Here is a 15,177-nt window from a genome sequence, read left to right as displayed (position 1 = left end):
CTGGAAGGGTTTTTTATGATTTAAATAAATAAATAAATAAATAAATAAATAAATAACCGTGTTTGTGCTTAATTGACTGTCATGGATGTCTTCTGTGATTATTCCTCTATGTTTTCCCTTAAGCTTTCATTCTTCTTGGTGGAGGTGACTGAAGGCTTTGTAATTACCATTTTATCAAATACCTGTTTTTGAATAAATTAACTATACAATTACTCAGTTAGAAGTAGCCATGGAAAATATTGATGAAATTAAATTTACATAAAATATATGCAGGCTGAAATATGCCTGTTGCCTTTTTCCATCATTTATATACACCAATCCAGCATAACATAATGACCACTGACAGATGAAGTTAATAACACTGATTATCTCTTCATCACGGCACCTGTTAGTGGGTGGGGTATATTAGGCCACATGTGTATGTGTATAAATATTTTGTCCTTGAAAGTTAATGTGTTAGAAGCAGGAAAAAAATGGCCAAGTATAATGATTTGAGTGAGTTTGACATGGGCCAAATTGTGATGGCTAAACAACAGTGTCAGAAACTGCAGCCCTTGTGAGGTGTTCCTGGTCTGCGGTAGTATCTATCAAAAGTGGTCCAAGGAAGGAACAGTGGTGAACAGGCGACAAGTCATTGGCGGCCATGGCTCATTGATGCACGTGGGGAGCGAAGGCTGGGCCGTGTGGTCCGATCAAAGAGACGAGCTACTTTAGCTTAAATTGCTCAATAAGTTAATGCTGGTTCTGATAGAAAGGTGTCAGAATACACAGTGCATCACAGGTTGTTGTGTATGGGGCCAAAAGCGGCAAAAGTGGACATCAGAACTGGATCCCGGAGCAATGGAAGAAGGTGGCCTGGTCAGATAAATAATGTTTTCTTTTACATCACATGAATGGCCTGGGTATATGTGTTTCTTACCTGGGGAACACATGACACCAGGATGCACTACGGAAGAAGGCAAGTCAGTGGAGGCAGTGAGATGCTTTGGGCAATCTTCTGCTGGGAACCCTTGGGTCCTGCCATCCATGAGGATGTTACTTTGACATGTACCACCTACCTAAGTATTGTTGCAGACCAGGTACACCCTTTCATGGAAACAGTATTCACTGGTGGCTGTGGCCCCTTAATCAGCAGGATAATGCACCCTGCCACAAAGCAACTATGGTTCAGAAATGGTTTGAGGAGCACAACAACAAGTTCAAGTTATTGACTTGGCCCTGGAATCTGTGGGATGTGCTGAACAAACAAGTCTGATCAATGGAGGCCCCTCCTTGAAACTTATAGAACTGAAAAAGATTTGCAGCTAAAATCTTTGTGTCAGGTACCACAAGACACCTTCAGGGGTCTAGTGGACTACATGCCTCAATAGGTTAGGGCTGCTTTGGCAGCAAAAGGGGGACCAACACAGTAACAATATGCCTGATGCTTTAATACAAACTAAATCTTTCTTATAAGGAAACTTTGGTCCCACTTTATATTAGGTGGCCTTAAGTACTATGTACTTACATCAAAAAATAATTACAATGTACTTACTGTATTCATATTGTATTGCAAATCACTTTCTGCTGATATTGAAGTGGGATACTGTTAGAGTTAGGGTCAGGTGTGGTGGTATGGGTAAGTTTAAGGGTAGGGTTAGGTTTAAAAAAGGGCCAACTGTGTAATTACAAATGTAACTACATAAATTAATTACAGATGTAATTACATGAAGGTATTTTTTAAAATGTAAGTACAATGTAAAAACATGTATGTACACAATAAGTGCATTGTATCAAATGATTAATTACAATGTTAGTACATAGTAGTTGAGGCCACCTAATATAAAGTGGGTCCAAATTTTTTCTGCTATTTTCAGAGAGGTTTTGCTGAAATGGAGGGAAATGCTTATCACAAAAAAAGAAAGATAAAAAAAAAGAAAAAAAGAGAAGCTTAGTTTTCATTTGATATCAATTACAATATATGATGGTACAGATCTAAACACTTCTACAACATGCCCACTACATTCACAGGTTATTAATTCCACTACCGTATAGGACAACTCCGGCAAATTTTTAAGTTTATCTTGATAGTTATATCTTTGTGAGTACAGTCTATAGAAAAAAAAAAAAAAAAAAAACGGATTAGTGCTTGCAACACAGAGTTATTACAGTTAATGCCCAGTATCAGCGGCTTGTGAGTTCATCAGATCTCTCAGCAAAAAATGACTCAGTTCAGTGAACGGTTGGAGTTACAACATATAATTCAATATTCGGAGGGACTGTCACTCATGTCAGAAAGTGAGTATCTAAAGTAACGTGTGCGATCAGCACATTTGAGACACAAACCGTTTAGAACGATTCAGTCCAATTTGGTGAACTGGTTCGCCCGGTTCACTAAAAAGAACCGGTTCAAAAGAACCGGTTAAAAAGAACGATTCGTTCATGGCCGGGTGATCCAATTGGGCTCACGAGTGAAGAAGAAATGGTTCGCGTTTGTGCCTTTCCGAATTGTAAAAATTTGCAGCGAACACTTGACTAACTTACGCAGACAAAACACAGCCGGGCCGGTTGAAGAAAAATGCCATTCCGTGGTCGAAGACGGGTGCAGCCACTGTGGAGGTAATGTAACTTTATTTATCCTTCCATTTGGACACCCGGCTTGAGGAAATATGTGCAGTAATTTAAAATAATCTTGTTCTCATGTAAGGGACCTGATTATTTTGGACAGACATTTTCATTGCATTTTGTGTCTGTTAAGAGGCACAAAGTTACCCTTTACGTTATGCCCCCAAAGCTGCTGTTTTAGCTGAGGGGGGGGGGGGGGGGGGCTCTGGGCATTAACTGTAATAACTCTGCGTTGCAAGCACCAATCCGGTTTGTTTTTTTTCTTCTATAGACTGTACTCACAAAGATATAATGATCAAGATAAACTTAAAAATTTGACGGAGTTGTCCTTCAATCAGTATACCCCTCATCAATAGGCTCCACTGGGCACGAGTAACATAACCTGCTGCAGCATTATTCTTCGCTTTCTTATCCATATACTTAACAGGGTCTGTCACATTTCCTGCTTTCTGGAATACTCCCCAGTAGGGCTGAACGATATTCTGTTTTAACATCGACATCACGATGTGCGCGTGAGCGATAGTCACATCGCCCGAACATGCGATGTGAAGGGTAGTAGCCCATGGTGTATTAAGAGAACGGTAGCACACAGTAAACACGAGTTTGTTGCTGGAGTGACATGCACGTTCCACGAGCCTGCACAGTGATTGGTTCGCTGTGCCACTGCTCACCGCTCACGGCCAAACATTCACTGCTAAAATGCGTGACGAAGAGGAACCGACCGCCGTTTCCTGGTACAAGAGTAAGAGAATTGTACTTGCCCGACGGACAAGAGCCTGATTTAAAAAAAAAAAAAAAAAAAAAAACTGGCGAATCACCAAAATGCAAGATTGTTTGTGCATTAATTTAGTGTGAGTGGCGATCGATAGTGGATGATAATATATAATGAACGCATGCATGATTTGATAAAATGGGGGAACAATTTGCGAATACAAAAATTGTATTATACTGTATTGTAAAAAACAAATGTGAGTACAGTTCACAACAGGGTTCCTCAAACTCGGCCCTGGAGGGCCACTGTCCTGCAGGGTTTAGCTCAAACCCTTATTAAACACTTTGATTTTCTAGTGCGACATTGTGATTTTCTAGTGCTCACGGCCAAACATTCACTGCTAAAATGCGTGACGAAGAGGAACCGACCGCCGTTTTGTACCAGAAATCATCTTTTTGGGACTATTTCGGCAACAAAAAGGAGGATGTTAACCAAAAAGAGGTACTTTGCATGGAGTGTCTTGTGGCCGCAAAACAAGAAAACACCACCAATTTGTCTGACCACTTAAAATGGCACCACAAAGCTCTTTACGACGAATACAAAGCAGGGCTCGACATTAACAAGGGACAAGAGTAAGAGAATTGTACTTGCCCGACGGACAAGAGCCTAATTTAAAAAAAAAAAAAAAAAAACCTAGCGAATCACCAAAATGCAAGATTGTTTGTGCATTAATTTAGTGTGAGTGGCGATCGATAGTGGATGATAATATATAATGAACTGACGATAATAAGGTCGCGCTGTTGATGCTCGTGCAGCCTCTCTAGGAGGAATTACAACAACTAATTAACATTCACTTAAAGTCACTTACATTTTAGATGCAATATTTTGTGTTTTTGTTCTATTTAAGCAGTGAAAATCGTTCACAGCAGACCCGTAACACGTCTCACTCACAGCAACAAGTGTGAACGATTCAGCGTTTGAATGAACGACTCAGTGACTCACTCATTAAGACGGTCACCTGCTGCCACCTACTGGAGGTTTAGTTTCATGTTTACACATACTTTCCAACATTTATTTTTGTCACTTGTAATGAAGCTTGCTTATTTCGGAAATTATTAATATCATGGAATGGTAATTATTGACTTTAGCCTGGATTGATGGCTCTCAATATCGCAATATATATCGTTGGTGAAAAAAATATCGCAATGTACTTTTGTTCCAATATCGTGCAGCCCTACTCCCCAGCACATTCAAGTTCAGGCTGGGACCTAGTTTGAGTCAGGGTAAGACCAGAAGAGGGTTAAGACTGCGTCCAAATGCTCCCAATGTCCTTCATTCAGGAATGTGCATGGTTGTGATCTCATGAAGACGTTTGGGGAGTGGTTTCAAATTCAGTTCCTGGATGGCCACAGCTGTGTAGAGTTTAGCTATGATGCATCATTTTTAAATTGTTGTCTATTAGTCGACTCTGTCCCCACTAAAAAACTATAGTCTAAAATTTAAGAAGTTAAGACAGTTGTGTTCAAATGAATAATACACAATAAAACAATATGCAAAAATATTTGTTAACAGAACTATGAGCTTTCTCTGTTCTTTCGTTGGTAGACTAGATTTTAAAAAATGAGGGATGGGCCACAAATCGGTGAGTACATTTTGCAAAACTGAGGCAATGGATTGAGATCGTGGGGACATGGATTATGAATTTGTGGGTGTGGATTAAAAACTGAAGCTGCGGTTTACAAATCTGAGTGCACAGATTGGAAATTCGTGGGTATGGTTTACAGGGTCGGCTCTAGCTCTTTGGTTGCCCTAGGCGAGATGGAGTTTTGCGCCCCCCCACACACACACTCACTTTTATCGTCTCTAATTCAAGCACCTCTGTTTACCTAGGCCTACCCCTAACCATGAAGCACTTATTATTAAACACTTTAGAAGCTTTATTTCCACTTTTCTAATATTTTCTCTCTTTTTATTGAAAATAAATGCCTTTCCGATCTGATATGTGATGGGAAAAGGGAATAGAGCGAGTGTGGCAGAAAGGCGGACTCGAACCTGTGATCGATATGCGTCAAAACTTGATGACATGCACCACTACAGCCGCTATAGAGAACATGGTGATTTCTGTAGTTTTGTCTATCGCAATCAATCTTTAAGTAGCCTAAAACACATCATGATTGTGTTTAATGTAAATTATTTGGCATCTATCGTTACTCCAGTAAAAAAAACAAAAAAAAACGAGAGGCTGCAGTTTTTGCTTCCGACGCTCATGTAGATTGCATACTTTTCATAACAAACGTGCATACTTTATCCATATTTATAACAAACTGGACTTTTGATATTTAAATTACATCCATGTAGGTTATAGATTATTGTCAGTGAAGTTTATGTTTGCAATATGTAGTAATACGTAGAAAACTAGCAAGTGATAGCTTAGTGACAATATTAATAATATTTATAAAATAAATATTAGTTGATAATACTAAGTAATTATATTTTGTTTGACAACGTATTGGCTGAGATAAGAAGAATAACCTCTATACTGGGCTTTCTTTCGATTTCCTTCCTTCCTTCCTTCCTTCCTTCCTTCCTTCCTTCCTTCCTTCCTTCCTTCCTTCCTTCCTTCCTTCCTTCCTTCCTTCCTTCCTTCCTTCCTTCCTTCCTTTCTTTCTTTCCGTCCCTGTGCGTGGTTTAGATGCCTCATTTTTGATGAACGCGCAAGATGAGCACTTGCCTGACCTAACGCCTGAACTAATAATCAATAATCACCATCAATTAAATCTAATAATCATGTTGATAAGTAATTTAACGGGTGGCTGAGGGGGCGCCCTATGATGATCATGTTTAATAAACATTATGTTGTATTTCGCTTGTTCCGATTCTATGCTTAATGGGAAGTAATGTGCGGCACTAGAGCACGCTCGCGCCCCCAACACAATTGTCGCCCTAGGCAACCATGTAGCTCGCCTATAGCAAACGCCGGCCCTTATGGTTTATTCATCCATAGGCATGATTTGATTAAATGGGGGAACAATTTGCGAATACAAAAATTGTATTATATTGTATTGTAAAAAACAAATGTGAGTACAGTTCACAACAGGGTTCCTCAAACTCGGTCCTGGAGGGCCACTGTCCTGCAGGGTTTAGCTCAAACCCTTATTAAACACTTTGATTTTCTAGTGCGACATTGTGATTTTCTAGTGATCCTGAATACCTTGAATACCTTGCTCAGTTGTGTTTTGATAAGAGTTGGAGCTAAACTCTGCAAGACAGTGGTCCTCAAGGGCCAAGTTTGATAAACCCTGGTTTCGACAGGAGGGGGACAAATTGCAAAAATGTTATTGTGGGTCTTGTTTTTTAGTGTTTTTCTTGCAGGTGTCTTCACAGGCTCTGTACAAATCAGATGCATATCATGCTGCTAAAAAAATCACTCAGAGATTGCTTATTTACATACATAAAACAGGCCAGGTATAGACTATTACAGCAAACAGATTTATGAAGAGAGGCACATGAATTAAAGATGAGCCAGAACACATGATTCAAATTGATGGTGTTGACAGAGCTGTGCAAAGACAGAAACATGCATAAAGCGTGTCAATCGAAGTAAAGATTGTGTGTGTACAGGTTTATATTACATTGTGTATACACATTACATATACATTGTGTGTGCATATTAAAATGGATTCATAAACTATATTGTGTTTATTTGAAAATGTAAAAATTATGAATGGTTTCTGTGATGGGTAGGTTTAGGGGTAGTGTTAAGGGATAAAAAATAGGCTGTACAATATAAAAAATCATTATACTCATGGAGAATCCCCACAAAGAAAGCATGTGCATGTGTGTACACTGTTAGACATTTAAGAGAGATTTTACAGTAACTTACTGGCAACACTGTTGCCAGTAAGTTACTGTATTTGAGATTTACAGTACAATAACCACATTTCAGTTTACAGTAACTACATGTTACTGTAATCATGTAATACAGTACCATTACTGTAAACCTTGGTTAATAGTACATTAATCCTAATCCTATTCAATTATTAATTCTTACTGAATTAGTATGTTTTTTATTTATTTTTTGTATCTGACACAATTCTTACATAATCCAAACAGACACACATATTATGAAATATGAAACTCTTTATTTAAAACATTGCAATTGCTTACATTTAAACATAATAATAATAAAAATAATAATAATTAATAGATTTTATTTTTAACGAACTTTTCATTCCGAATCACAAAGTGCAACAAAGGGGGAAAAAAAGGGAAAAAAAGAATAACAATTAAAAATATAGAATACTACAAACAATCAACCAACACAGAAAACTGAACAGAAACAGAGCTGATGGTGGAAGTCTCTGTAAGCTCATTTGTAAACATGAGTGATAACACAATCACTGAAGAATGCTGAAACTTTGGCGCAAAATAATATACATAAAAAAATAAACATGAAAAACAAATTCATTTTTTTACACAAGTAGACTCAAGTTCCATGTCTGTGCCAATTTTTGAACGAGGAATCTGGTCCATTATGGCAAGAAGTCCCTCTAAATAAGAATGATATAAAGTTAGTCATACAATTTGAGTATACACATTTTTTAATTTAGCAAAAAAAAAAAGAAATCCTATTACAATTCATCATAATGTTAAAACAGTACCTAGCTTAGCTAACACCTAGCTAAACGCGGTCTTGCATTCATGAACTGTTTTATGGAAGAGGTGATTCACTGTTATTAATATTTTGAAGAATGTACTTTGTAGTGATGCTGAACTTGATTGTATATTACAGAGGTGTTTTTGTTATTTAGCTTAATAAAAGACACTAAAGAAAACTGTCAGTACATAATAGGAGCAGCACAAACTACATCCTCCAAAATTATCATATTACTGAATCACCTCAACACGATATCACTATCTATTTAATCAAAAACAACATTGTAACCTTTTTTTGCAGGATGGATTACATGTATACTGCATTAGCTTTAGTTAGGTATCCTCAAACGTAAAAGTGTCTGTGTATACTTTACATATCCTATTAAAAAGTGTCTTACCTAGTCCAAGTTTCTCCATTCAAATTCCACTAGGTGACGAAGGAAGGATGACACTCTGTTGTTGATTGCAGTCGTCTTCCTGTTGACAACCTCCCCTGTCTTCCGGCTCACTCCAGTTTTGGCGGTGCATTTTGTTCCCTCATCTGGGTTTATCCTAACGAAAAAGCTTTAAGCAAGAGAAAATTAAGTGAATTAATAAAGATATTTTAGATTTCTTCACCCTAAGTGCCTTTGCTTTAAATGCTTTTGGTAACACTTTAGAATAATGGTCCATCATTAAATGGATATAAAAAAGTAAATTATGTAATTTACTTACCCTCAAGTTGTTCTAAACCTTTTCAAGAATGTTTGTAACAAAACAGATTGAGGCACCATTCACTTCTATTGTAGGAAAAAAAAATACTATAGAAGTGAATGGTGCCTCAATCTGTTAGGTTACAAACATTCTTTAAAATATTTTCTTTTGTGTTCAGAAGAACAAAGAAATGTATTCAGGTTTATAACACCGTGAGCAACATTATTCTAAGGTTTTACCGCCATGTCTTTTCATAAATTATATTTTATCAGCCAAAATCAACCAAAACAAACAGTTTTGGAATATTTTTGCAGATTTAATTTAATTTTATGAAAAAACATGATAAATGATCAGTTAAACAGACATAACTAAACATACAAGATAAAGATTGAATTAACAGTAATATGTGGAGAAACAAAGAGGGGTACTTACCGTTGTATGAGTTCCAGTGTCGCACAGGCAGGCTCCTGGTATTCAATGTTGAACACATAATAGCAGCTGAAGAATACAGATAAGGCATCTGCAAATCCCAGGTGCTCATCCAAAACATAGGCCACCTTTCCCTCAATGCTTACCATCCACTTTGTGGAAGAGAGAAATGTGTTCCCTAAAAAGAAAAATACAAATTACAACATTTAAAAAAAAGGTATTTGCCAATTTTAATTATTGCATGAAATGCATCTCTATGGCCCACATTGTGTTTATTGTAAAATTGAATCGACAAAATGACTTTTATGCACTGTGTAACCTCCTTGGGTAGAATTAGTGAGTGCATATTACATGCCAAAAAAAATTGTTTATCATATGTATGCGAAAGCTGCACGTAAAAACTAAATTTGGCATATAAATGTGTGTGCTATAGAGACACATTTCATGAGAATAGGCTGACAGTACACTAACATTCCTCAAAATCTTCTCTTACCAAGCATTATGAGTCTTGGCATGGTTGGAAGGCTCATGTCTTTCTCAATGGATGCCTTTGTTGCAGTTGTCTTTAAAACACAAAAAGACCTATGATTACAACATGTTTAAAATACAGCTTGAAAATAACATTTTATGTAATTTGCAATAATATTGACCACTTACATCAGCCAAAATGAAGATGGAATCTTCTTTTTCAAGGAAGTGCTTCATCAAAAGGAGTACTGCTGCTATGCTGGTCCGGTTATGCTGCATGGTCGTTGTGTCATTCTCCATGTCCCGTAGAAGACACTGAATGTCTCTGTTCTGAATCTGTCTTTGGAAGAAATCTATGATCCTCTTCCCTTTGGTTTGAAGAGCATGTCCTACTCGATCACAGATATCAATACCCGTGAGAGTTTTGAAATGGGCACAGAGTCCCCTTTTTGTAAAGAGGAAAGGCCACTGTTCTTCAATCACATTTATGCTCGGGGGAGGGCAGCTGTTTAACATGTGACGTTGATAGATGTATGTCAAACTCATTGAATTGTCAATATCTGGCATGTCCGCAACTCTGGGGCCAGCAGACTGAAATATGGCGACCATATTTTTTCTTCTGTCTTCTAAGGAGTCAATCGTCTCTCCTTCTGGGAGACATTTCGGCTGCCAATTTGTGCAGCCATAGCTGTCTACTTTGCTCCGTACTGTTTTGGTGCTAGTGCCTTCACTATGTTCTTTCGTTGTCCTTGGTCTTCGTATTCTCTCACTTACATTGTTGCGGTTAACATGCTCAATTCTTGTTTTAAGCTGATTAATAAGTGAATAGTAACCTATTCCCAACTGTTCACCTTCATCATTTGTGTCTGCAAAGGTCAAAGGATATTTTGACACAATCATTTTCGCTATCTCTACACAGGCAGCCCTGTTGGGATTTGGACAGTGTTTCTGCATGGCAGCCACCACAATTCTCACCATTGCTCGTCTGTCTGCAGGCTTAGCCCTCTGCCCTCTTAATATTGCTTGTGAGAGTGAAGCAGCCATCTTCTCCCAAGGTATCTCAAACTGACTGACCCACGAGTTCTGCGTGTTCGTAAAAGATAATCCAGTAGAGTGGGGCTGTGTATGAGGAGGTGCAAGGTGGGCATGTCCATCTGTTGGCTTAGGGTCCAAGGACGAAAAGGGCACTGCCTGTTCATTTGGCACACAGTTGACATTGGTGTCAACTCTACCATTCAGTTCTGAAGAGAATAAATACATTAACAGATATTTACAAGTGCATTTTATTTACAGTTTACATATAAGACAACTATTTTTTTTTTTTTTTTACTGGTTTTCAAAACCTGTTTTCTGCTTAACTTTTTTTTTTTTTTAATATACTGTTATACTGTTTTGCCCAAATAATTAACAATTGGTTCATTCTGTCTCTTCTGTTATTTAGAGATTGTTAATCCATTAGTTTAACCCAGTTTTTTCAACTCCAGTCCTGGAGACCCACCTATCAGAATGTTTTAGATATTCAACTAATTAAAAACACCTGATTCAACTCATCTGCTATTTAGTGTGTTGAATTGGGAGACATCTAAACATGCTTGCAGGTGGATCCCATGGACTGGAGTTTAATGTCTCAAGCTTTATTTAGAGAGATGCCTCATAAAATATATTAAACATTTCAAATTGCTTTAGATGTGCTTTTACTCACCACTTTGTTTAAAGGTTTGGATGATTTTACGACACTGTATTGGTGTTAAATGATGCTGTAAGTCATCCCTCTCAATAAAGGCAAAGTCTTCTTTCTTTGTGACTCCAACAACTGATGACAGGTGTTCAATGACACCCATCAATCTCTCATAGTCCAATTCAGGTAGCACTCTCTGAATTTCCTGAATGCATTCAGCATCCATACCTAGAAAGAAGAACACACTGAGTGATGCAAGCAAACAGTAGGGAGGTCCAAGATGTTGTACACTGGCAGTGGATAATAATCTTGCAACCTATCTGCATTAATATATGCATATTCATTATCTGACTTGCATAGGTGGTAGATTCCAAGATCAACTAACAGAACTGACTGATGAACCAAAACAACAAAGTGCACCTGTTTCTCATCAGTAAGTATGAGGGATATTTTCCCAAAGACCAATTTGTCATCAGTGTTATTTAAAACAACAACAAGGCCTTTGGTGTATTTGGTCCCTTTATAATTCACTGATGAAACCTCTAAGGTTTTGCTTTTATCCATTTCAACAGTCTTTAACAGCATCTGTATATCCCCATTGTATGTTTGTTCATCAATTTCATTTGCTTCACCAGCAACCTGAATAGGAGGTGGAAATAACTGACCACAACCCAGATATGACTGAAGAAGCTGGTGTCTTTCTGCCAGTGTCTTACTTAAGTGCAGAAAATTGTGGAGTTTTCTGGCACACTCCTTGAAATAAGAATGCTTGCTTTCAAACCTTAGTGTCCACAAGCGTATCAGCGGGCCAAATTTAAGGATAAGGTCAGGATAATGCAACAAATAATGATGCTTTGGCTTTAGAGGGTGGTCAGGGAACATGCTATTCCGTAAATATACATATTCCTCAAGCAAAACTTTCAGATAGGCAACCTCATTCTGGTTAATTTTTGGAGCACAGATGAATTCAACTATTTCCTTTAGCTTAAGGCACAACTGCCAAACCTCACTGTCCATAGGATGCTTGATCCATCTACCAACATAAACTGGCAATAACCGTAAAAGACACCAGTTCTGCGTGGCTGAACCACTGAGCTTTTTAGCATTTTCCTTAATCTCACATGGTTTGTTGTGTGAGTCACTACCCAGAAGTTTTGTCTGTGAAATGGCCTGATTTATCTGATCATAGGTGAAATGTTTTTTAGAACTGACCAAGTGTGCAATGTAGAGGGCCAAATCATTTGCCACTACTCCTTCAAAAAGGTCATGTCCAAGACATGGAGGAAGGCCCTTACAGACATGAAAAGTCTCAAGTGAGTTAAAACAGGAATCAAATTTGATTCCATCTATTAAACTATGGTCAGAGGTCAGTTGTTGAACACTGTTGTTATAATTTTCAGGTGTTCGTGGAAGGCCAAATACCAGTGGCGATTTGACAAATGTCTCTCTGTTAATCAAACAGTATCTGCAAAAATTCTTGCTACTGCTGAAATTTTCTGTAAATCCACCAACAGAGTGGGAACCGAGATTATCGCCACAAATGGCAATCAGTGATGCCTTAAGGTAGCTTCCATCCTCAAGCTGAAAGCCTGAATCCTCTAAGTCTTTTAGGTCAGCAATAAGGTGGGAAAATATCTTGTCCTGACCAAAAAATTTAAAATCCTGCTCTCTGCATAGCAAAACAAGTTGTGCTGGGTCAACAGTGGATCGATTATGTGGTAATATTTCCCCAAGTGTCATGTACATGGCCATGATTTTGTGTTTTTTTTTTCCAGAGCCTAGAGGGTTTGTAACCTCAAAGGCATCCAGGTACAATATAACTGACACAGATGAGGATTCCTGTAAAATGGCATTTTGCTTGAAGTTTTTGCCATCATTAACATCAGTTAAAACCATATCACTGTGCACATGGAGTTTAGACTGTGCATACTGGTCTTTCACAGTGGACTGCCTAAACAAGGCAGCAAGTGTATCCTTTACAGGAACATATTGACAAAAGCGTTCTTTACCACTGATATCTGTTCCTAGGTAAATCTGAGAAGGTGAAACATAATCAAAGTTTTCTTTGAAATATGTTTTCCTGGTTCTGTCTGATCTCAAGACACCTTCATTGCAAATAGTTAAAAGATCCTCTTGTTCTAGTTCCTTAATTATTTTCTGTATTTCTTCCTTAGTTATGTTTAGCCCTGTCAGTTTTTCCTCTACTTTTTTAAGCACTTGCTTCATTCCATTGCTATGGACCTCCTGAAATTCCTCAACAATGCACTGTACTGTTGTGGCTGGCAAAAGCAGTTTGGACTGTAGTTTTAAATAAAACAAGGCCAGGTTCTTTAGAAATGTCACAGAGTTCAAATCTGGGTTTGTTTCATGACAATCAAGAGATGGATAAACAGTCTCATCATGGACTTGGATGTCTTGGACTTGGACATCAGTATCTTGTTGTGCTTGTGGCTCTGCTTCAAATGACTGTCTGTGTTTCCTAGATATGTGTGTGGCAAAGGATGACCTTACTCTAAAATATTTTGAGCACCCCTCAAAAGGACAAGTGACTTTTTTGCCATTCCGTATGTGTAATCTTAAATGACTACACAATAAGGAAACATTATCGGCCACATAATCACATGCTTGAACATTGCATTTCTGGTTACCACTATGCTGACACATGTCTTGTCTCTGTGACACAGTGACAGAAGGTGGGTGATTTCTGTGCATGTGAGACTTTAATGCAGAAAACGTCCTGAAATTACCAGGACAGTGTTCCATGCCGCATGAAAACCTGAAGTTAGCCACATTTCTATGACTTTTTGCATGGGCATAGAAGGTTTTTATATTTTCAGTTTGATGGCTACAAACTTTACAGTGAAACATATTGCTTTAATTCACTGAAAATTAGGATGCTTGAGTATTATATACATGGATTTTGGACTGTAATGGATCGCTATCCTTTTTTTGAATGTACATATGACCACCAGCACTTTTTTTTCTTCTTCTTTTTTTTTTTACCTTGCTTTATTGCTGGTCTATATATTTTTTTCTTCTTATAAATTCGTAGGGTGTCTCCACTCTCCACACAGATATGTTCAGCCCCGGGACTGTGATGTCCTCCCTCAGGAAAAACTTGCGGTGCTCTGGTTCCTTTTCTAGAATATAGAATAAATCATGTCAATCCAATTATAATATTTGAGAAAGAAACAAAAATTCTACAAAAATAAATTCACCAGTGACCAACGTTAACTACAAGCTGACGGATAATATCTACTTAACCCTTTTTTGAACGACGTTATTTCCACAACTAGTGGCACGTTAATTTACTAACGTTAACTAACTTCGTCCTCATGTAATCTTAATATGCTCGATAAAATATTTTGATTTTATTGGTAAAGATAATTCAATAAAGTCTTTTAAAAAATAAAATGTTAGGTTTACATCAGTTTTAGCACCAATGCTGAAGCAAAAAATAACATTCGTTATTGCTGTCTGGGCCGTGAGCTCTCCTCGGGCAAAATTTATGATGCTGCACGGGTTCCTAATCTAAAACGTAAAATAAATCCTGTCGATACGAATGTCAAAAATCTGAAACTAAACTGTGTATAAATGAAATGTCAAAAAAATAAATAAAACGACGTTATTTTTGCAACTGTGGCCAACGTAAATTTACTAACTTCGTTTTAATGTAAAGCTTAATATGCTCGATAAAAAAATCTTGATTTTGATCAGTAACGTTAGCCTATAATTCAATAAACTCACTAAGTCTTTTTTATTTATTTATAAAACGTTAGGTTTACCTCAATTTTTAGCACCAATGCTGAACCAAATGACATTCGTTATGCTGTCTGGGCCGTGCGAGCTCTCCTCGGGTAAAATTTACGATGCTGCACAGGTTCCTAATCTGAAAAACGTAAAATAAATCCTGTCGTACGAATGTAAAAAAAAAAAA

The 15,177-nt window shown here is 37.6% G+C and overlaps 2 protein-coding genes across 2 annotated transcripts in view; both read right to left on the bottom strand.

The window, feature by feature from the left end:
* Nucleotides 1–15,177, bottom strand: part of spon1a (spondin 1a) — a 281,162-nt gene that overhangs the window by 157,727 nt on the left and 108,258 nt on the right. The window lies entirely within an intron of this gene.
* LOC137043750 (uncharacterized) lies at nucleotides 8,371–11,466 on the bottom strand. The gene is made up of 5 exons (XM_067420168.1): nucleotides 11,265–11,466; nucleotides 9,752–10,803; nucleotides 9,588–9,657; nucleotides 9,098–9,272; nucleotides 8,371–8,536 (listed from the first exon to the last, which is right to left on the bottom strand). Exons 1-5 carry the CDS (start codon nucleotides 11,464–11,466, stop codon nucleotides 8,371–8,373), a joined length of 1,665 nt encoding a protein of 554 aa, XP_067276269.1.

The sequence above is a fragment of the Pseudorasbora parva genome, chromosome 16, assembly GCF_024679245.1.
Source record: "Pseudorasbora parva isolate DD20220531a chromosome 16, ASM2467924v1, whole genome shotgun sequence".
NCBI classification, from domain to species: domain Eukaryota; kingdom Metazoa; phylum Chordata; class Actinopteri; order Cypriniformes; family Gobionidae; genus Pseudorasbora; species Pseudorasbora parva.
The sequence above is the reverse complement of the archived record's forward strand: the minus strand, read 5'-3'. Positions and strand labels throughout refer to the sequence as shown.

What these genes read in the sequence shown, in the direction of transcription:
- LOC137043750 (XM_067420168.1), bottom strand. Translation starts at nt 11,466, where the DNA reads ATGGATGCTGAATGCATTCAGGAAATTCAGAGAGTGCTACCTGAATTG. An exon ending in CCAAACCTTTAAACAAAGTG is followed by an intron (nt 10,804 to 11,264) that starts GTGAGTAAAAGC and finishes TATTCTCTTCAG; the next exon opens with AACTGAATGGTAGAGTTGAC. An exon ending in CCATCTTCATTTTGGCTGAT is followed by an intron (nt 9,658 to 9,751) that starts GTAAGTGGTCAA and finishes TGTGTTTTAAAG; the next exon opens with ACAACTGCAACAAAGGCATC.